This window comes from Pelobates fuscus, chromosome 3, assembly GCF_036172605.1.
Source record: "Pelobates fuscus isolate aPelFus1 chromosome 3, aPelFus1.pri, whole genome shotgun sequence".
Taxonomy (NCBI): Eukaryota; Metazoa; Chordata; class Amphibia; order Anura; family Pelobatidae; genus Pelobates; species Pelobates fuscus.
Window position 1 is genome coordinate 406,547,607 of NC_086319.1, and position 24,835 is coordinate 406,572,441.

General features: G+C 37.4%; 1 protein-coding gene across 1 annotated transcript; it reads right to left on the minus strand.

Moving 5' to 3' along the window:
- Positions 1–23,516: 23,516 nt before the first annotated feature.
- On the minus strand, positions 23,517–24,503 carry LOC134601966 (olfactory receptor 5P66-like). The gene has a single exon (XM_063446472.1). It carries the CDS (start codon positions 24,501–24,503, stop codon positions 23,517–23,519), a length of 987 nt encoding a protein of 328 aa, XP_063302542.1.
- Positions 24,504–24,835: the final 332 nt, after the last annotated feature.

The window sequence follows — 24,835 nt, forward strand, 5'->3', positions numbered from 1 at the left end:
ATAAATACTTATTTTGCTTATATTACTGGTGGGCTGTAGGGTCTATCAGTGGAGAGAGATTTTACCAAGACTGAGGTTAAACCAATGGCTATATCTATCCAAGCTGGACTGGCTTCTATAGGGGCTTGACCTCCTAGTCAGGTAATGACCCTCTGCCTGTGACTTATTCTCCCATGTCGAAGGTCCTACTGTTAGGACTGAGAGTTCATCACAGAGTCTGGAAACCCTTATGCTGCTATGGACTTGTGCGTTGACAAAGAAGATGTTTCTGCTTTTCATTATCTCTCTACAGCAGTGTGGAATACATCAAGAATCACACCACACAGATGTTATATCATAAAGCATTCAAAGGTTTATTGCGTAGAACTCAATATATTTAGGGCACAGTTGTCTAGTGGTGTATACATCAACAGCATTATCAACCAGTGGCAATAAGTGCACATTTATAAAATAAAAAATTGGATTTGTATTCACTTTTTGTATCACACAGCTAGGTTACAATGCTGCCGCCCATCCCATGTGTTCCCTATTAAGGGTGAATAAGTATATAGGGGTGTATATAAAAAGGTGCCCCTCTCTGTCTCATTGGAGATATTTTTGCCAGGGGTTCAAGGAAGCGGGGTGAAGGGTCGATGTGGGACCCGTCTAGGGGGGTCTGCCTTCACGTTGGCGGGTGGGCATTCCCTCCAGTGGCCATTGAAGTAACTACATGACCTCCATTTGTTTAAATATACATAGGGATTACGTAGGGTAGTCTTGGCTAGACCCCAAAATTTCTAGTCTGAAAGTAACACGTATAAGTCATATGTCTTCTTGTATGGATAAGCCATCTTTCATGTGCACAAAATTGTTTGTACTGTACATCAAAAGAGTGTACATTAAAAGAGTCACCCATTATTATTATTAGTTTAGAAAATCCGGTGGACACAGGACTGCAGCAGGTCAGTTCCCTCTATCCCAGCTATCTTATTTGGTTTCCCTCTTCAGGTAAGTACATCAGTAGTTTTGTGTATTGGCTAGTTTAAGTATGGTTGGGGGCTCTTGTATTTCTCTTTATGTCATATTTAGGAGGTTGCTGATGAGCATCTAAGTAAGTTGTTTATTTCCAGTATTAGAGCTAAATAAAAGAGTGTAGCTAATGGCTATATTTCATGGGAAGTTTACATCAAGATATATGACATTGATTTATTGTCAATAAAGCAAACAAAAGAAAGGTATGTGCCAGTACCCCAACATACATCGAAACACTCATTCTGCATATGTCCCTGGGTACACTAACACTTCCTCTCTCCAGCTAACTCTACAAAACAATTGTATTACCCAAGCAAGAGAGAAGAAAATGTGATGATAAGAACCTATTAAAATTAATATATAAAATATCACAAATACCGCAGGAAGCAAATTAATTTCTCCACCATGGCAGTAGATGTGCTCATAGTTCTCGCTGCTGGCAGTAATGTTTCTCTAGTTCTGAAAATTCTCACAAAATATTGGTGCGTACTCAAAAGAACTTAATGGAAAAAATATATCTGGAGAACGACTATCCCTATAGTCAAGATTTTTTACAATATTGTCAACAAAGCATGCCCACCATGATAAGCAGCAGTTATAGGACTTGTAGCTAACACATTTCTGCCTAAATGTAACTGGGGACAGAAATCGTTTCATGACACTACTTTTCTCAACATTGGCTCAAAGGCCATATCATGGTAGTTCATCTGTGAAATCACAGAAATTAAAAGCTCAAAGCTCTTTTCTAAAACTCTCCAGCATAGAGTATAGCAACATTTTATACGTGAAGTGGGAAGAGATTTTTTTAAAACTTTTATTACATTTACATAGTTTGAGAACTAGTGTCTTCTCCTATACTTTGCTTAGGTTGATCTCATCTTTTAGGTTACATTGCTTCTACAATTAGATAAGAATGTATTTTTTTTTTAAAAAGCAAACGTTTCTGTTATAAAGAAATGATAAACTCAATGCATTAAAACTCTGTACTGATCTCAGAGAAGGATTAAGATCCCACAGAGAACTAGGCAGGTTAGCAGTTTGTCCCCCTTTATTCTTCAATAGGAATGGTTAATGGGTTCCAGCAAATTCATGGTTCCCTTGGCCTAGCCCAAAGGTGGCCAAGTAGATTCTCCATAAGGTCAATCCTGCTCTGACTGATCTTTCTATTTAGTCAAACCCTACCAGATCTGGACTGGGTTAATGGCCTAGGTATTCGAAGGCAGAGCAGTCCAATGCAAAGGAGAAGTACACACACCCAAAAATTTTATGAAAGGTTAATGCTCATCCAGGGCAACCCATTTACCTGACTTTGTTGAAGTGCTCTTGCATGGGTAAAAGGTTCTCGTTTTTTTCCATGGCGCAAACAAACTTACAAACATGCCTGTGCTGCATTTCTTGTGGACGTGTGTGTAGAGGCTTTTGTGTATGTGTGGCTAGGGGCTGCAATGTACATTCACCTAATTGTGTTTTTTTTTTAAATATTTTCTTGTGTTTTTTAATCTTTCCTGCATCCACCAATCCTGATCCTCTCACTGAACCATAAAAGGATAGGGTTCCTTCTTTTGGCTGGCCCATGAATGGTATCGTCAGAAAATAGTTAAAACCTTTTTTTTAATATGGTTAAGTAAAAAAAACAAATATGTAATTCCAGCAGAAGTTTGGATACAATTATCAAGCTAAGGAAGATACAGATTGGGATTTATACACAAATCATTATAATTGGTTTATGATTAGAGTTTTTGCCTTGTTTACTGTTTTGCCACTTTGCCACTATAGCCACGCAGACAACTTCATCACATTGTGGTTTATATTTATCAATATTTTTTCCTGCAATAAACTCCCTTGCAGACCATTCTTTTACATCATAATGCTGGTGGACAGCTCGAGTATCCCACACATTTTAGTCGATATTTCAGAAATGTATTTATATAATTTAGATTTCAGTTAAAGCTCAATAGTATACAAATTATTTGTACAGGAGTGCCATGATTTGGAAGTGTCAGGACTTACGATAAGAATCCTCTCCGGCTCCGTTCTGACACTTCCGGTATGCGGAACAAGTCTCCGCCCCTTCTCTGACGCGGCTCTCTCAAGCCCTTATAGAGAAACCGCGCCAGTTTCAAATCGCTTGGTGAATGTATTAGGTTACTTCCGCATTCATATCGCCGGCTAAAGCTCCTTACTTCTGACTACTGTGTACCGAACTCCTGGACTGGAAAACGGATTCCCTGCCTTCTCCAATCCTCTGATCATCGGACTGTTACAGGTTTCTCCTATTCTCGTCAAACCTCAAGACTCGGACTGTTAAAGGGTTACTCTCATCTGGCTACAAGCAAACTGCCTGAAGACAACTACTCTCATCAAACCTTAAGTATACATACTTCTCAGAGTTGCTTTCTTAACCCCTTAACGCCGTTACAACGTTCCATGCCGTCACGCTTTAAGTGGGCTTTAAAGCCGTTGTGACGGCATAGAACGCCGTAACGGCTTTGAGCCCTGGAGCGCCCGGTATACTTACCTTACCGGCGCTTCGCTTCGGGAGGACTGCCTCACAGCCCAGGCAGCCCCCACGGCAAATCAGGCCCCCGGGGGCCATGTGATCGCTCTCAAAGAGCGATCACATGGCCCCCTATAGCTGGCTGTGGATCTGCCAGCAGGGGGGCTGTCTGAAATGTCAGACAGTTCCCCTGCTGGTGGGAGGTGTAAAAAAAAAAATATTACACATGTGTAAAATTAAAATAAATATATTTATATATATATAATATATGTATATATATTATATATATAATATATGTATATTATATATATTTAACGTCATACATAGTGTATTTTAATACTAATATAAGTACATATATTAGTATTAAAATGCACTTAGAATGACGTTACATATATATAATATACATATATTATATATATAATAGATATATACACATATATTATATATATATAAATACGTATAATTACAATAATAAATAAATAAAATAATAAAATTAATAAATAAAATATTGAAACAAAATTTTATATAAATTATATATACATATGTAATTTCATTCTAACCGTATTTTGTTATTAATATATATATATATATTGGTAACAAAATACACTTAGAATGACATTCTATATATATCTATCTATATATAAAATGCAAATAACCGCAAATATATATATAGATAAATACATATAATTACATAAAATATTACATTAGTATACACGTAGAATTTAAATACCTATAAATGCATATGTATTAAAATTCTACGTGTATATTTAAGTAATCTTTTAACATAATTAGGTGATTTGATTAATTAAAATTTGATTGACATGCCTGACAACACAGGGAGAAAGTGCAGAGAATTTAATTCGCAAGCACTATATTTGACCCTGTAACTCTCCAAGACAACATAAAACCTGTACATGGGGGGTACTGTTTTACTCGGGAGACTTTGCTGAACTCAAATATTAGTGTTTCAAATTGGTAAATTGTATTACAACGATGATATTTTAAGTAAAAGTGAAGTTTTTTGCATTTTTTACAAACAAACGGCACTTTTATGGACTATATTATTGTTGTAATATGTTTTACTGTTTTAAAACACAAATATTTGTGTTTAGTGAAGTCTCCTGAGAATAACAGTACCCCCCATGTACAGGTTTAATAGTGTTTTGGAAAGTTAGAGAGTTACATATAAGGCTTGCATTTCATTTTTTTGACATTGAAATTTGCCAGATTGGTTATGTTCCCTTTGAGAGCGTATGGTAGCCCAGGAATGAGAATTACCCCCATGATGGCATACCATTTGCAAAAGTAGACAACCCAAGGTATTGCAAGTGGGGTATGTCCAGTCTTTCTTAGTAGCCACTTAGTCACAAACACTGGCCAAATATTCGTTTTTTGCTTTTTTAACACAAAAACAAATATGAACGCTAACTTTGGCCAGTGTTTGTGACTAGGTGGCTACTAAAAAAGACTAAACATACCCCACTTGCAATACCTTTGGTTGTCTACTTTTTAAAATGGTATGCCATTATGGGGGTAATTCTCATTGCTGGGCTACCACACCATCTCAAAGGTAACATTACCAATCTGGCAAATTTCTATTTGAAAATGGAACGTTCTATATTTGACCCTGTAACTTTCCAAAACACCATAAAACCTGTTAATGGGGGATACTGTTGTAGTCGTGAGACATCGCTGATTACAAATATGTGCATTTTTGTGCAGTAAAACAGTATTATGACATTCACAGCTAAAATGTCAGACGGAAATACAAATTTTTAAAAAAATCTTATTTTCTCACAATTGTTTACATTTTATTCATAATGAATTATGTTCCATATATGAATAGTTAATGGTAAATTAAAGCCCTGTTTCTCCTGAACAAAATGATATATAATAAGTGTGGGTGCATATAATTTGAAAGAGGGGAACTACGGGTGAACAGAAATATAGCGCAAATTCTAGTTTTTGTTTACGTTTTGTTTTGATCAGAACGTGCATTATTGACTCCGTCCTGAAGGGGTTAAGGAAGTCTCACCTGTTAATTAAACAATTCAAATTCAACTTTTCAATTGCTCTCCTTCAATTATTTTTTACTTACGATTACAACTTCACTATCAATCATTAAAGCTACAGTATTGTGATAACAGAAAGGACTTTGTTTTTATGTACCACCTGGTTAAATATTAGGAAAACATAAACTCTGCAGTTGTGTTCCACATCTCATCTAATTGTAGCATAACATATTCACCAAGCCATTATTATGGAACCAGCAGAAGTTTCTACTCAAATTTCCTCTTTAAACCATAGGGTGCATATGCTAAATCAGGGTATGCAAGAACTACAAATTGCAAATGAGAGAATTCTCTCCTATGTCAGAGAGATCCAAAACCAGGCTTCAACACATGGGGGTTCTCATTCAATAAGCGATCCTGCAGTCTGCACACCTGAAAAATTCTATGGATATCGCTCCAAATACAGAGAGTTCTTGAATTCTTGCAAATTATTGTTTACCCTTAACCACTTAAGGACCAAACTTCTGGAATAAAAGGGAATCATGACATGTCACACATATCATGTGTCCTTAAGGGGTTAAACCAAGAGCATACCCCTCTGACAGAATTAAAGTCTGTACTGTGATCTCTTTTCTGAGAGGAGAACCAATGTCTTGGGCCCATTCATTTCTAGAAAATGATGACCCCATATTGGATACATCAAGGTCAAGGTCCTCCATTTTTGATGCAATGTCCCTTTTATATGAGGACCCTAATAAACAAGCTACTGCTGATCTCACTATAAGAACACTACAACAACGAAATCGACCTGTAGAAGATTATATCGCTGAGTTCAAGAGATGGGCTTTTGAAACTCAGTGGAATGATATTACCTTGCGCACTCAGTTCCGTCTAGGACTATCTGAAACTGTTAAAGACGAATTATCCACAACCACACTCCCACAAACTCTTGATACACTGATACAACTCTCTATTAGTATTGATAGAAGAATCAGAGAACGTAAGGCTGAGAAAGCACTCACCAGTTCACTCTGGAAAAAAAACCCTGTTGCTACTAAAATTCATGATAAACCCTCTCAATCAACTGAACCTATGGAAATCGGCATTCTGAGAAGTCCCCTTTCTCCCGAGGAAAAAATGAGAAGGAGAGAATTGAGGCTCTGTATGTATTGAGCCTCTAACGAACATCTTTTACAAGACTGCCAATGGTTAAAACGCTATAAGGGCGGTAAGCATTATATTCATACTTCAATATTGAATATCCTTACCCTTTCCTCCTCTCTTCATTTTGCTATATCTCTAATTTTACAGTGGGACAAAGAAAGAATCCAGACTGAAGCCATTATCGATTCTGGAGCTACAGGGATGTTTCTAGACACTTCCTTTGTAGAAAACAATAAAATTCCTTGTGTGCAAAAAACTTTGTTCATTCCTATCAAAGTTGTTGACGGTTCTTTAATACCTTCGGGTCCTATAAAAAACAAAACCATCCCTTTGAAGACAATCATCAATCATAATCATAGTGAATTTCTTGTTTTTGATATTGTAAAATCCCCTCTATATCCAGTTATCCTTGGTGCCAATTGGTTAAAAACTCATGATCCTCTAATCCATTGGTCGCCTTTTTCCCTCTCCTTTGAGTCGGATTATTGTTAAGAAACTTGTTTTCCTCATACACCCATACTTCAGATTACTAAAGAAGAAATTATACCTGAATGTTATTCAGAATTCTCCGATGTTTTTAGCAAAAAATAAGCTGAAACACTTCTTCCTCACCGGATTCATGACTTTTCAATTGATCTTGTTCCTGGTGCTTCTATTCCCTATGTTTATCGACCCGGATCTCGGAACAAGAAGGCTGACGCTCTTTCTAGGATCCCTCACAAACCTCCCTTAGGAGAACAACCTGTATCAATATTGTCAGACGATAAAGTTGTTGGACTAGTACCCACCATATGTGATGAATTAAAAAAATTATCAGTTGTAGAACTGGAAATACCCTCTACACCTAAACTGTACAAAAAAGAAGGCATCTATTATTTCAAGAACAGAATTTATATTCCCCCGAAACTTCGGAACAAAATACTAAAAATGATTCATGATTCTCCATTAGCAGGACACCCTGGTATTAAAAAGACACTAGAATTATCAACTAGACAATATTGGTGGCCTCGTCAAGACAAAACCGTTGAATCATATGTCAAATCCTGTCCTATTTGTCAGAAATCTAAACCTGAATATCACCTTCCAGACGGACTATTATTGAACCTTCCCATTCCTACTAGGCCTTGGCAATCCATTTCTATGGATTTCATGGTAGAGCTTCCTCCTTCTCAAAAACACACTACCATCCTCATCATTGTAGACCGCTTCACCAAAATGTCTCATTTTATTCCTTTACAGAAACTACCTTCTTCATCCGAACTTTCTAAAACATTTATGAATCATATAGTCAAATTGCATGGATTTCCTGAGGAAATAATCTCTGATAGAGGCTCTCAGTTCACTTCGAAATTCTGGAAGGAAATGTGTTCTTCTGTTCAAATCCAACGTAAGCTCTCTTCTGCATACCATCCTCAAACTAATGGACAAGCAGAAAGGGTTAATCAATGTTTAGAACAATACCTTCGTTGCTACTGCACATATTTACAAGATGATTGGATTACTTGGTTACCTATGGCCGAGTTTGCCTACAACAATTCACTTCACTCCAGCAGCAGGATGATTCCGTTCTTTTCCAACTATGGTTTTCATCCCTCCTTATTTCCTGATGAACTCGGGCCTACTTCTAGCCCTCTAGTTTCCATCCAAAAATCTGAAATGTCTTCATTATTTGAACAGTTAAAGAAGAATCTCGAGAAGTCTATGCTTATTCATAAGAAATGTTCTGATGCCAAGAGGAGAACTCCTCCTGATTATAAAGTTGGTGACTCTGTGTTACTCTCATCTAAAAATATTTCTACAAATCGACCCTCTAAAAAATTGAGTTCCCTCTTTTTGGGTCTTTTCCTTATCGAGTACATTATAAACAGAAATGCAGTGAGATTGAAACTTCCTCCTTCCATTAAGTTTCATCCCATTTTTCATGTTTCCCTCTTGAATCCTCATATCCCTGATCCTTTTTCTAGGCGACAATTGTCCACTCCTAATCCTGTCATCGTTCAAGGTGAGGAAGAATATGAGATTGGTAAAATTCTTGGCTCTAGGACAAATCGTGGTTCTCTACAATATCTTATCAGATGGAAGGGTTATGGGACTGAAGACGACACGTGGGAATACTCTTCTGATATTCATGCAGATAGATTAATTTCTGCCTTTCACAAACGTTATCCCTTCAAGCCAAGGTAACGGCACCCTGAGTGTGCTCCTTGGGGGGGGGCTACTGTCAGAACTTACAATTAGAATCCTCTCCGGCTCCGTTCTGACACTTCCGGTATGCAGAACAAGTCTCCGCCCCTTTCTCTGACGCGGCTCTCTCAAGCCCTTAAAGAAGAAACCGCGCCAGTTTCAAATCGCTTGGTTAATGTATTAGGTTACTTCCGCATTCATATCGCCGGCTAAAGCTCCTTACTTCTGACTACTGTGTACCAAACTCCTGGACTGTAAAACGGATTCCCTGCCTTCTCCAATCCTCTGATCATCAGACTGTTGCAGGTTTCTCCTATTCTCTTCAAACCTCAAGACTCGGACTGTTAAAGGGTTACTCTCATCTGGCTACAAGCAAACAGCCTGAAGACAACTACTCTCATCAAACCTTAAGTACTCATTTATACATACTTCTCAGAGTTGCTTTCTTAAGGAAGTCTCACCTGTTAACTAAACAATTCAAATTCAACTTTTCAATTGCTCTCCTTCAATTATTATTTACTTACGATTACAACTTCACTATCAATCATTAAAGCTACAGTATTGTGATAACAGAAAGGACTTTGTTTTTATGTACCCCCTGGTTAAATATTAGGAAAACATAAACTCTGCAGTTGTGTTCCACATCTCATCTAATTGTAGCATAACATATTCACCAAGCCATTATTATGGAACCAGCAGAAGTTTCTACTCAAATTTCCTCTTTAAACCATAGGGTGCATATGCTAAAGTTAGAAGTTATTTTTGTAAAATGTCATTGAAACAGCCATGGTTTCACAAGTCTGACTACTGATTTTCTTTTTTTTTGCTGTGGATTGGGAAAAATGATATCAGTCCAAGGCTCTGAATTGCCGCAGACCAGCACTGCACAACTTGGCAGTAGGAAGAGACCAACATTAAAATAGGTTAAACTTCTTTGGGCCATAGATTTTTAGCACCTCACTTTCCAAGTAAAGGTAAAATAATGATTAAACTATTTTAATCTAAACAAAGTGGTACAAGTTTGAATAAATGTTCAAGTGTTCTTACCATTAATGGGATGTATTAAATTTTTTATCAGCAATCAGTTTATCAGATTCATGTTTGAAATAAATGTTTTCAAAATATCTTCCTCTCTGTGTGTCTCCTTACTCCAGCCCATGTCTGTCTCTTTTGTCCCTTTTCCAGCCCCTGTCTAGTTTGTTTGACCCTTCCCCAGACCCTCTGTGTCTCTTTGCCCCCCAAGCCACCCTTGTATCTCTTTCTCCCCAGCGACTTTTGTGTTTCTCTTTCTCCCCTTCCCAACCCTTCTGTGTGTCTTCCCTCCAGCACCTTGTCTTTTTCTTCCCCTCCCCCCCACTCCCTCTGTATATCTACCCTCCCCTGCGCCCCTCTGGATGTCTCCCATCAGCTCCTGCCTGTCTCCTTTCCCCCCTTCTCCAACCCCTCTAAGTATTTGTCCTCCTAAACCCTCTGTATGTCTCTGTTCCCCCAGCCCCTTTAGTATGTCTCTTTCTTCCCTTCTAAGCACCTCTGTGTCTCTCTTCACCCAAGAACTTTGTCACCCACCAGCCCCTCTGTGTCACTTTGTGTCTCTCTAGCCCCCCTGGGTGTATCCCCTCAGCTCTTGCCTGTCTCTTTTGCATCTGTCTATCTACTCTGTTCCTTCTCCAACCCCTCTGTGCCTCCTTGTGTACCGTCAAGCCACTGTCAGTCTTGTCTGCCCATTCCCCAACCCCTCTGTGTCTCTTTATGTCCCCTCAAGCCATTATGTCTCTTTTGCCCCTTCTCTAACTGCTATGCAGTGCACTCCCCTTCTGCCAGTCAAACGGATACTCTGCCCCTGGATACTGCACCCCCCTTATGGTTGCATTGGCCCTGTTCTTGCAAGCCGCATAAAATCCTTTGGTGGACTTCAAGAAAGTTGTATGTTATGCAAGTCTGCTTTAGACCATGATGAGTTCTTATATTGTAAAAACTGCTAACATGTATGAAATTGTACTGGGCTCAGGACCTAGTAAAGTTACAAACGATGCTGTGATGTGCTAACACCCCTTTGTATCTAATGTATGTTTTTACCTTGGAACATACCTATCTGTTGATTCTCATAGACTATCTTAATTTAAACTGTGGCACTAGCACTGTAGAACTAACCTGCTCACATGTAAATTATTTTATATTTTGTTTTTAATATTTAATTAATAACTTTCATAATCTTGCAGTGCACCCCTTTGCTAAGCCTTTGCAGTGAAATGAAAAGGATTAGCACAGTATACCTTTGTATATCACCAAATTTCCAAGTGATTATTGTATACATAATAACCAAATACATCAATTATTAATTGAATAATTTAAAGAATATTCTTCCAAGCCTGACATAATGATTTGCTTTTAACACAAACCAAACATGTTCTACTCATTTTCTACAGGTCATGGCACTGAAGTCAGAAATTATTATCGACAAACATGTCTTGAGATTTGTACATGTTGTAAATGAAACAATATCAGAATTTAATGGTGATTATTCAAGCTTTGAAAATACTTTGTATATTCCACAACATCTGAAGTGCCAAATGTTGCCTACCCTTGAACTAGGTATAAGGCATTAACCAGGAGTATTTCACATCAACACTGATGTTTGTGTATAGTTATATTAGTGTAACAGTGATTCTTTGTACTTTTTGTGCTTTCATTAATCAAACAAGGAGTATCGTATGAGTGTGGTGAGGTTGTTTTAAAATGGTCATCAAATAATTCATCAAATATAATGAAGTGTATAAAATGTTTTATTTTCATAATCCATTTGTAAGTTAAAATAATATTTGAGGAAAGGATTTGTCATGTATATATTAAGGAAGAACCCATGGCAATGGATGTGCAAATGATTGCTACTAAAAACTTGCAGAATAATTGTAATTGGTTAACTCAAGACAAGGTGCTGCAGCAACTAAAGAAAGTTAATATAAACAAAGCTCCAGGGCCTGACGGTATCCATCCACGTGTACTTAAGGAACTAAGTGTAGAAATAAGTGAACCTCTGTTTTTAATCTTTCAAGATTCTTTTCTTTCAGGAAGTGTTCCGGAGGATTGGAGGAAGGCAGGTGTGGTTCCTATATTCAAAAAGGGTTCAAAATCCTTGCCTGGAAATTATAGACCTGTGAGCTTAACTTCTGTGGCTGGTAAAATATTTGAAAGGTTATTAAGGGATTATATTCAAGAATTCCTTGAGAAGAACATGGTTATCAGCAAAAATCAGCACGGTTTTATGAAGCACAGGTCGTGTCAAACTAACTTGATTGCATTCTACGAAGAAGTAAGTAGAAGTATAGATCAGGGTGTTGCAGTGGATGTGATCTATTTGGACTTTGCCAAGGCATTTGATAAAGTTCCACACAGAAGATTAGTGTTCAAACTCAAGGAAATTGGTCTAGATGAAAATGCTTGTTCTTGGGTAGAACATTGGCTTAAAGACAGAGTACAAAGAGTTGTCGTTAATGGGAAATTTTCAAGCTGGACAGAGGTGGCAAGTGGTGTCCCTCAGGGGTCTGTTCTGGGACCCCTTCTATTTAACATGTTTATAAATGATCTTGAAGACAGCATTGAAAGTCATGTTTCAGTGTTTGCAGATGACACAAAACTTTGTAAAACAATACAATGTGAGCAAGATATTACTTTGCTGCAGAGGGATTTAGATAGACTGGAGGACTGGGCACTCAAATGGCAGATGAAATTTAATGTTGAAAAATGCAAAGTTATGCACTTCGGCGTAAAGAATACACAAGCAACGTATACCCTTAATGGAAGCGAATTAGGGATAACAACACACGAAAAGGACTTGGGAATTGTTATAGACAACAAACTATGCAACAATGTGCAATGTCAATCAGCAGTGGCCAAGGCCAGTAGGGTATTGTCATGCATGAAAAAGGGCATTCATTCTCGGGACGAGAATATCATTTTGCCTCTTTATAAATAACTGGTAAGACCACACATTGAATATGCTGTGCAATTTTGGGCACCTGTTCTAAAGAAGGATATTATGGCACTAGAAAAAGTGCAGAGGCGGGCTACAAAATTAATAAAAGGAATGGAACATATCAGCTATGAAGAAAGGTTAACAAATTTAAACCTATTTAGTTTAGAAAAACGTCGCCTGAGAGGGGATATGATAACATTATACAAATATATTCGAGGCCAATACAAACCATTGTGTGGAAATCTATTCACAAACCGGACTTTACATAGGACACGAAGTCATGCGTTTAGACTAGAAGAAAGAAGATTTTGTCTAAGGCAAAGGAAAGGTTTTTTTACTGTAAGAACAATTAGGATGTGGAATTCTCTGCCTGAAGAAGTGGTTTTATCAGAGTCCATACAGATGTTCAAACAGCTACTAGATGCATACTTGCAAAAACAGAATATTCAAGGATATAATCTTTCAATGTAGGGTAATAACTGCTTGATCCAAGGATAAATCTGACTGCCATTGTGGGGTCAAGAAGGAATTTTTTTCCTAGCTTGTTGTAAAATTGGAAGTGCTTCAAACTGGGTTTTTATTTTGCCTTCTTTTGGATCAACAGCAAAAAACATATGTGAGGAAGGCTGAACTTGATGGACGCAAGTCTCTTTTCAGCTATGTAACTATGTAACTATGTAACTATGTAACTATGGATTAATCACACTTTTTTGCTTTTAAATTCAATATGGATAAAATTGTTAAGTTATTGTTAAAACACATTAGGCATTACTGTGATCACTTTTTGTTGCTGAAGGTGTTTCATAAGAAAATACGAAAAAAGGTGTGATTACAATCTCTACAATATTCTTATTTGCCCACCAGAAGCCATTGAAAGACAATCCAGCTATAAGCTAGGTACCAACATAAATTAGCTGCATTCTGTTTTTGGTTTTTATTTCTTGACATTTAAATCTCATTAGTTTTGTTGAAATACAAGAAAATGTTTTGTAGCTTTCTTCAGCATAACCCCAACCTTTAAAGTCACTCTTTTCACAAAGTAGGTTCTGTATTAGCTGTATTCTGAGAATGTATTACGCTCAGCCAATGAGATATCAATGTGAGTTGAGCTGCTGACATCACTTTCCCACAACCAATCACTGTGCTTGTCATGAACGCATCCTACTCCAAGAGTGTGCGTGACTTAGTTATGGTGATGAAAGGGTTACATTTCGCTATTTCTCTGCACTAGACTGGAAAAAATGATAAAAATCCCACTTAACACCACCCACACTTAATTATAATAATATAATTACTAGTAATAATTACTATTTTAATGCTGCCACCACCAAGACAATTTAGAAATGGGGTGCCTTGGTCCCTCAGGTAACTAAATAATAAAAACCCACCAAATACAATTTAGCACAATATCTATGCAATTGCAAAACACTCATTAATTAGTCTTTTCAGGTAACATGATTCTTTACCAGACAAAGGCAGACCTTAATAAAGGAATACTTATTATGAGCAAAAAAATAGTCACAGTGCATACAAAAATATAGAAAACAATCAAATTAGTTACACCAACAACAGATAAAACCAAAAAGGATAAAATAACAGAAGCCCTAATTACATACTCACTTAGGTAATAAAAGTAAAACTTCTTCCCAGGGGGTCTCTGGCAAAGAAAAAATGGTGACTCACTCAAAATTAGATTTTGGCCCCAAGCAAGTACAATACACATTTCAATATCATTGGATATATACCCTGTGGATTCATCTCAAGTCTCCAAGCCTGGCTCAGGGGTGTAGATAAGGCATACCTATAGAAACAATAAGTGACCAAACCCCTTGTTTTCCAGACTAACATCAATCCAAATAGAAACTTCTGGTTCTATCTCCTCTTTTGTACTTGCCACAGAAATAATAATTGAATCTATGAATTTGTTACTATTTTTCCATTCCATAGATATGGCACACTTCTAACTCAAGACCCAATATAGCGGACCTCGTAATGTCTTCTAAATGGTGACCCCCATATTTACATTCTGATCAAAACAACTTGTTTTCCTCATTCTAAATGTGCACAAAATGAGACATGATTATTAACCTGAGAGTTAGGAAAAAAAAATAAGCCAAAAGCCAGTATCTAAAATAGGTCCAGTGTAAGGTAGATTCTGTATGCATATTAGCCAGATTTGAGCAAAGATCATCAAAGTATGTGTATCAAAATAATATACAAAGTAATCATGTCAATAGTATCGATAATACTAGCATGTGTTACTTCTGATGTTGTGATGGTAATTGTAGGACAGTACCATCATATGTGGAAAGATATACATCTGTCTAATGCTGTGCTTAATACAGAGTCAAAGGGTGTGTTAACTCAGCATTGATAGTCTTCGCATAGACTGGTAAGGAGGGGATATAAGGAAGAAAATTGTAGTAAGCCTCTCTCCCTTTACATCTGACTAGATAGAAAAATACGAAAAAAAGAGGAAGACATGATTGCAACAGAAACTTAAATTATTTACAAACTAACTATATACATAAGCAATTTAGCCTTATAAAGCTAATCCTATACCTTATGTGACAGGTCTTCTAAACAGTGCACATGACTGGCTTTATTAAAAATTGACCAAAATGGGCCTGGTATAAGGTAGATCCTGTGTATATTTCTAAGTCAGATTTCTGTCTGAGAAGGACCAAAAAACATCACAAAAATGTATCAAGGTGATACAAATAACAATAATGTCAATAGTATCTATGATACGAGCACGTGTTGCTAGTGGTGTTGCAATGGTATTTGCAAATTAGTCCAATGAAAAATATATGCGTATTTCCAATGCTGTGCTTATTGCAAAATCAAAAAGTATGTAAGCTTAGCATGAAATGACATAAAGGGATAAGAAAGTAAAAAAAATATAGTAAGCCTCTCTCCCTGTAAATCTGACTAAACAGGAAATAGAAAAAAAGGAGATTAAATTAGCAGCATATCACTTGGTCAGTGTCTAGTTGAAAATGTTTGAATGTTTTAAGACACACGTTGCTGTTACGCTGTTGCATGGGTGTAACACAGTCATATAACCCTTTTCTATAACCTGAGAGTTATTATTCATGTTTATTTTGGAGATGACACTGATATGACACTGGGACACATGGGTCCTTTGACATATCATGGAAATCGACAATAAATTAAGAGTTACATGCCATATGATCTAAGTTAGTTTCTATTGAAACTAGACATATAGGCACCTCAAATGTAAAATGTCACACCTTTTGATCAAAGGAGCAATGCCTGTTGTTAACCATCTAAGCTCTATCACATCCCTATATAATTTATTTATTTTTTATATTTCAGACATGTACCTGCCTTGCATATTTTTAGCTGGTGCTTCTGTATTTCAGGCCTTGGTGCTCTTGTCATCATAAATATCTCCTCACTATCTCCTTCTCCTCCTAGCCCTTAGGTATTTTATCTTTTCTTAAATTTATAAATGATAAGAGGCTAAAGGACACAGAGGGAATTTCTTAATTATTGATATACTGTTAACTCCCCAATCCTCCCCCCCCCCACCCTAATTATTAAATCCTATTGTAAGTTCTTGTTAATAACTCTTTTTTTCCCTGCCTATCCTTGGAGAAAGAGAACACACCTTATGCCTAATGTAATATAGTTAATTTTGCAATTCTGTTTCTTAGAATCAACTTATTTTCCCTCTTCCTCTTCCTCCATATCATCTCCTCTCTGTAGCAAGTAGTAATTTGTACACGCGTCTTGAGCGGAAAGTACAGGGGAGAGGAGGGTAATGGTATTAATTCTTGTCTTGGTTTGTTGTTATTTAACCAAAGAGGGAAAAAAAAAAGAAGAGGGACAGCAAAAGAGAAAGGACACAAGAGAGACTTTTACTCGGTTGTGATAGTTGTTAAGTTATAGCTTCCAATTTGTTTATCCATGTGTCCCAGTGTGGATGTGGATGTATCTATTTCCTAGGTTCACCAATATACCCCTTTCCATTTTTGCCTGCCATATAACTTGTGTTATTAATTCTTGAATGTATGATATTTTCCCTGTTTTTCAATTTTGTGCTAAGAGTAGTTTAGCTGCCGTGATGAAGTGTAACGTTACCATTAGTACTTTTTTTGACATTTTAGGCCAATTCAGGTTTAACAGGACCACTTCAGGCGTGAAGACTAGTTTCATTTCTGTTATTTGATATATTACATTGATTTCATCTTTCCAAAATGTCTTTATGGATAAGCATTGCCATTTGCCACCAAATGTGGATCAAATTACCTTCATTGACATTGCATTTCCAACACCTATCTGATGACTCTAGAAAGATTTTATTTTAAAATGGTTCGTTGTTAGATACCATCTGTTAGAAAGCTTGAATTGTGTTTCCGTAAGGTTTAGGCAATGTATATGTTTGTGTAGTTTATTTAAAGAGCTTTTCCACTCTTCTTCTATGTGTACTTGTAGCTCTTTTTCCCATTTGTTGATCAGTCCTATAGGTTTATTATGTGTCCATCTATTTATAACTTTGGAGCATTTTGCCAGTAGGTTTTATAGTTCTTTAGTTCGAGAAGGTTTCTGAGATTGTTGATTTTATCCCCCTTATTTTTAAGAAGATATTCTGAGATAAAACCTTTGATTCTCAGATAATTAAATGTTTCTTTAGGGGGAATATTAAATATTAAGGGACTTAATTTTATGTTCCACTAATATGTTTTTAAATTCCCTTATCCCCTCCCCCCCCGGTATTCCAGGTATCTATTTTTATATTATCTAACATACCTGAAATGGTAGAAAATGGAAGCACATCTCTTATTCTATTTCTGAGTCCTATATTGATTGTGAGTTTATCCCACCAGCTCGTTAATGCTTTAATATCTGTGATTTACTCCATGCCTCTTTAATAGATTTTATTCAAGTCTAAGATGCAAAATAGTGAGGATAGATTGCCTGCCCCAGTTTTAGTTTTTCCCCTTTTGTACCATATTTCTTGAGTTTCTGCATTGTTTTGGGAGAGCAATATGTGGAAAAGTCTGCTAGCCAGATAACATTGCAAAATTTCGGGGCACCCTAATCCTCCATCTTGCCTTGACCTAGCCATGTTTTTCATTTTAACCCTTGCTTTCTTGCCACCCCATACAATATTAAAAAAGGATGAATGTTGTAAAGATAACCTGTTTTCTGGGAAGTTGAAAGGGATCATTCTCCATAAATACAGCCATTTTGGTAAAATATATATTTTTAAAATATTGATTCTACCCGACCAAGAGATGCCTAATCCTTTCCAGTCCCTTAGGTTTTTATTGGTTTGTTTTAATAAGGGTAAAACGTTGGCTTCTATCAGGTCTTTTAAATCTGGGGTTATGGTTATGCCTAAGTAATTTAGCCTGTCTTTATTTTCAGGGAGCCCGATATTTTGTACAAGAAAATTAGTTCATATTTTTTTTGTTCATATTTTTAGCGATAAATATTGATTTCTCTAGGTTCATTTTATATCCTGAGACTTTAGAATATTTATTTTTCTCCTTCAGTAACTCTGGGACAGAGATTTTTGGTTCTTCTAATGTTAATACAATGCTGTCTGCATAGATATTTAGTTTTATTTGTCCTGACATGTTCGTAAAGCCTTTCATTTTTTTATTTTGCCTTATTGAAATCGCTAGAGGTTATGTACTATAAAGGGGAAAGAGGGCATCCTTGTCTTGTCCCGTTTTTTATATTGAAGTTTTGTGATGTAAATCTTGACCCTCTGACCTTTACTGATGGATCGTTATAGAGAGCGGATATAGCTTGTAGTATTAAGCCAGTATTTACAGATTGTTTTAAGGTAGCAAACATGAAACCGCAACCAACCCTGTCAAACGCTTTCTCTGCATCTATTGACAATAACATTAGAGGGGTTTCATTGTTGTCTGTTTCTTCTAATATATTTATTATTTTTCTAAGATTGTTAATTGAGGAACTCCCTGGTCTATAATTACCAATCAATTCTGGATCTTTATCTGCTTTTGGGATGGGGACAATATTCGCTCTCAATAACTCTCCAGGACATCGTCCTGTTCTCATGATATAACTAAAAATATTAGAGAGATCTCCTTTTAGTTGCTCTTTCATTAGTTTATAAAATGTGTTTGTAAAGCCATCTGGGCCTGGATAAGTCTTTATTTTAAGCTTATCTATTGATTTGCTGACTTCTACTTCTGTTATGGGTTGGTTTAACTTTTTTAATTGGCTGGGTAGTTTTTTTTTGTTTTTTTTAATTGATTCATTTTTTTTTGCAGTGCATTTCAATATAACATACACGTGTGAGGCACCCCAACGGCAATCCTCATGCATGGGCGAAACATCTGTAACAATGGGGTATTCTTGAGTACGTGCACACATTTTTATATTTAAGTATAAGAGTAGGAACATATTTGATATAAGCTTAACATAACTGACGAGCTATCTCTCTGAAATGTAGAATGCCTGTGGTGAAAGGACTAGTCAAGCATGTCATAGTAGTGAAGGTTAACCTATGTAACTAGCATGAAGATGAGCAAGGTTATACATAGATTTGCTTTGTGAGTATGCTTTGTGAGTAATCGCTTGATCTCTAATGATACCCCCCCGTGGTCCCACATATGAGCAAATAGGTTGGTAAGTGGCAATGGCATGCAAACAAGTGTGTTGGTTCATCTAGGGAATTGAAGGGTAAGGGGCATTGTGCACTTAGCCTGACATTGAGTCCCAGTCCTGTTTGGCTCAGCCGATGCCCTGTTGGGGCTGGATGTGTTCCCACTGCGCTGATAGGGGAAGCGATGGTGCATGCCGTAGTTACTTGGTCCAGCTGTGTGGGAGTAGAGAGTCTCTGTGTGGGCAGGCAGCCTTCTTGGTAAGTATAGTGTGGCTCCATATGCCGGTCACACCTGTCGGTGTAATCATTGGTTGTAGCTATGACTGTGGAGTTTTGCTACTGCTGCCGCCATTTTAGACTTCAAGGTCTGCCACTTGTTTGCGCAGATATGCTGGCCATTGCCCCTCTTAGGTTGGGTTGCTGCCAGGAGGCGAGGCGGTTTTCTGCAGTGCGTTGTGGGAGTTCCCTTAGTTTGCTTTTCCCTCGCCTGGCTACTTTTGCCCTTGTCATGGCTCCGGGCCTCTGATGTCGAGGTGGCCCTTCCCATGCACCTGCTGAGCCCGGGAACGCGTGGTGCGTGCCAGGACCTTGAGCCTCTCGTATCGGGCCTTGTGGTGTGCATTCTGGTTGGATCCCTGGTTCTGGGGGGGGCCACGCAAGCTTTTCCAAAAGGCATCGAATATGCGGGTGAGTCGGTGCTTTGTGTCTCCCCTGACTATGTGGAAGGTTGAGGCATGTGTGCCGTCCGCCATTTAGTTGACCACATCAGCTACCTCAAGACCGCATGATTGGTCCATCCGTTTATCTCTTGCCAGAGGGATCATGAGGGGGTGGACCGGGATAACCCCCGCCGGTCCGGGAGGGAGAACGAGGGCCCAGAGTCTTGCCTCTGGCTGGTTCAGGTAGCAGGAAAGCGGCTATCTTCCCCGCGCCCGCCATGCTGGTAGGCCTCGCCGTGATTTCGGGTACGCCTGTGTGGTATCGTCGCTTAGGTGGTGTCTGTGTGTGCGTCCCGGTATCACCCGTCGCTTGGTGGCCTGTGGGTGTTATTTTAGCGCCGTTTAGGCCTTCTGGGTCTAGTTCTTCATGTTTACTATTTAGGGAAACATTTTTTTTTTAACATAAATGCCACACCTCTTTTTTTTTCTTTTAAAGCTGCACTTATAATGATGGGGTATCTTGTTGAACTTATTGTATTTTTATTGGATTATATAGAATGGGTTTCTTGAAGGGCCCTGATTTGTACCCGATTTTTGTGTAAAAAAAATCTAAAATTATAGACCTTTTACAGGGTGTGTTGATCCTGTGGGCATTTATTGAAACTAGCTTAAATTACCGTTTTCTATCTGTTCTCTGGGCTCTCTCTCTCCAAATGTTACCAGGGATCTATTAAAAACAAAAAAAATCTCTATTTGTATTTACATAAAAATACGACAGGTGTTCCAAAAATTTGGAATCAACCTAAGACATAAATTTTGTATGGCAAAAAACCCCCGCCATACAGTATCTCCAGTAATATTGAACATTACTCGGATATGGGTCCCACATGTCATGAGGGAAAAGCGTACTAAGGGTATACGATCTATGGAGGGCCAACCTTTAAGCACTCCTGAAAATAAAGGAAAATCAATGGAAAGGAGTGGGGACAAAAGAAGACCCCACTAATCTAAACCACACACATCGTTCAACTTATTGTTGACTCAATCATTATATAAGTGTTTCTACTCACTATTACTTTTTTTTTGCTTATCGTGCAAAACGTATGTTATTAATAATCTAACCTCTCTATTAAATATTTCCCCCCATTTCCCCCGCCACCTTCTTCTTTTTCTTTCCCCTTTCTGTTTCCCTTTTTTTGGTTTTCCTTATGTAGATGTATACCTTTCTGTGTCACTATATCTTCCTTTTATTTTTAATGTTTATTTTTTGTGCATTTTGTGTCAATCCATTCTTAATTGTTGTGTACCTTTATATGAGGATAATATACTTCACTTCACCCATTGCTTAACTTGTTATCTGTGTACTTAATTAATTTCCTAATATGTTTATACTTTTTTCCCTATTCTTTGCTTGTTTTAAACATTATCCCCTTGTGCTTTCAAACTCTCTTCCCTACTAAAGGGGTTAAGTGTCACTAGTGCCATTTATTTTCTCCTTTTCTTCTTCTTCCCTTCCTTTTCCTTAGATATTTGGAGCCTTGCTGTTTGTTTATGAGTGATTGGGGCTACTTCCAATTTTGTTTGGGGTTAGCCAAATTTTTAGATCTTCTGCTTGGTCAATAGGAGTAATCTTTCCTTCGTATGCTATAATAATTTTCGTGGGGAACCCCCATCGGTATTTGATGTTATTGTGTCTACTATAAGAGAAGGCTTTCCTCTTTTGTCTGGTTTGCATGACAAGTCCTGAAATATTTTCAGGGTTTTATACTCTTCTGCGCATGTATTACTTCTTGTGGCTCTCAGTATTTGCATCTTGAGTTTAAAAGAGGCTCAACTTATCAGTACATCTCTTGGAAAGTGGTCTGGGGCACCTTTAGGTTTATTCACTCTGTAGCATCTCTCCATCATAGGGAATCTGGCGTCCCATTCCACATCTAGCTGTTTGATAAAATCAAATGATTTTTTGCAGTTATTTGTTCTGATACTCCTCTGATCCTTAAGTTGTTCCGTCTTGACCTATCTTCCAGGTCTATCAGTTTGTTCTTCATGTCAGCTATTTTTTTTCTAGTGCCAGGTGTTCTTCTTTGTGGACTTTTTCCTTGTATTCCATCCTGTTTAATTTCTCTTCTATCCCTTGTATTCATAAATTAAGAGTCAGCAATTCTTTGTTAATGTCCAGGATATTAACATAAAATTCCTCTCTTAGTTTCCCAAATTGTGTTCTAGGTGTCTGAGTAGGTGGTCAATTTCCTTTCTTCGTACTCTTGACTCTTGATTATCCTTTGTTTGTCCTTTATAGATATCTCCCTCTATTGGGATATTTGACAGGAGAGATTCCTCCAGATTTGTCTTATTGCCTGGAGGGTGTGGTGAAAAAAAAGAAAATGTATTTTTCTGTTTTGTTTTCAGTTTTTTTTTCTTTTTTCAAGTGCTTGCCATCTTGGGTCTTTTTAGTGGCCATTTTGTTTATTTACTCTCTCTCTAGAAATTATGAACTCTTTGGAATAGTGATTACTTTGATTTTGGTATACTATTCTGTTTGTCCTTAACTTTGCCTCCTGGACCCATCTCCTCTTCTCCTTCCCCTCTTGTCTCCACTTTTATACCCAATTGTATTCCTGCTTTAATGAAGTAGTGAATTCAGTGTGAGAAATAGAAAAAAATAAGGACAGAGTACAAGGGGGCTGGAAGGAACAGCAAGAGAATAAATAAATAAAATAGAAGAGAGAAAAAAATATATATAAAAAATGAAACAAACAGAAACCACAAGGAAGATTAACCCAACCCGTTTAAGACTGTCAGGCAATCAGCTCAGCATTCTGAACAAAGTTGTATGGACTTTAAATCCATTCTTTCTCAAGGGTCCTTTAGTATTCAGCTGACCAGGAATTTACTTGTATATTCCCCTACTGACTACACACATGCATTTAAGTATCATTGGACACTTAGCTTTTTGAAATATGCTCCAGGTTTGGTTTAAGCCACTTCCTCCTGCTATCTTTATTCCTGGAGGAGCTAGCTGTATTGCATAGCTCTGTCCGGCACGACGTTAGGTAACTCCCTTCTTCTTAGCCCGGCTTGGGTCCTCTTTGGTCGATATGTGGGGATCCGTAAAATAACCCCAACTGGCATACTGCGTAGATCGAGTTGTCCTTTCAGCTCTTGGTCAGCTCCCTCAATCGCCCTCTCAGCCGCGTTCCAAGAGGACGCACGTTGCGCACATTACGTCATCGCTCCACCCCCTCCATCCATTGGGGCATAGTCAAGTCAGCAGTTCTGCTCACACTGATAGCTCATTGGATGCTTTCCTTTCAATCAGGTGGTTGTTTATACCTTTAAAATATAGAGAGTAATACAATAATAAACTTTATCATCACAACCTACATGTTTCATTTATAATTGCAATTTAATGAACTTTATTTTTGCTCTTGGCTATTTTAGTAGAAATTATAGTGAAACAGCCATGCTCTTGTTCTCTAACAAATGCATTGAATTCTTTTCTGATGTCCTTGTTTCTCAAGCTATAAATAACAGGGTTAAACAATGGGGTAACCAGAGTGTAAAAAAGAGATGTGACCTTATTGATATTGAGTGAGTATCCATTCGATGGGCTGAGGTATATACTAATTAGTGTTCCATAATATAAACACACAACAGTTAAATGTGAGCTGCAGGTGGAGAAGGCTTTCTGTCTCCCCATAGTGGAGGATATTCCAAGGATAGTTAAGAATATGTAGACATATGTGACAATGAGAAATACAAATGGAAATAGTAGTATAAATGGAGTGGCTATAGAGACCTCCAATTCAACTACAGAAGTGTCTGAGCATGAAAGATTTACGATTGGAAAAAACTCACAAAAGAAATGATCAATTATATTCCGATTACAGAATTCCAATTCATAAATCAAAAGACAAGTAATTATGGAAATAAGAAAGCCAAGAGACCAGGACAATACAACAAGAAATAGACACATTTTAAAGTCCATGATGGAAGAGTAACGAAGTGGGTTACAGATGGCCAAGTATCGGTCACAGGACATCATACTGAGTATATAACATTCAGCAATACAACACAAGGCAAACATAAACAACTGGGTAAGGCATCCAAGCAGAGATATCGTAGTACCTTCTTTCAATATAACATCTAACATATTGGGAATTACATTCATAGATAACAAAATATCACATAATGACAAATGTCCGAGGAAGAAATACATGGGAGTGTGGAGGGTGCGGCTAAGTGACACTAATAGAACAATGAATAAATTACTAGTTGTAGTTATAACATATAATGAAAAAATAAGAATGAAGAATGGAATTTTAAATGATGAAAGATTCTGGAATCCCAGGAGAAAAAATTCAGAAATTCCTGTATGATTTTCCTGATGCATTCTCATCCAGAAGTGCAAATAATAAATAAAGACTAATGTCACGAATCTGTAACAAAGCACAACATGTTGATGCAGGTGAACTAACCAATATCACTTGAATAGAAATACATAGTTTCCCCCCCTTCAATGAAGATGAAGACTGGACCAAATACGCTATTTTCAATACTCCTACTTTACTTCTATTTGTGCATTTTATATATACACATATATGGGGCTGTATATTTGTCTGCCTTTCTCTGCAGATTTTTATGTGCTGTTTGACTCTCCTCTGTTTATTTACTTGTTCTGGCTATTGTCAACTAATCTTAACCTATCAACCTTAGCACATCTTC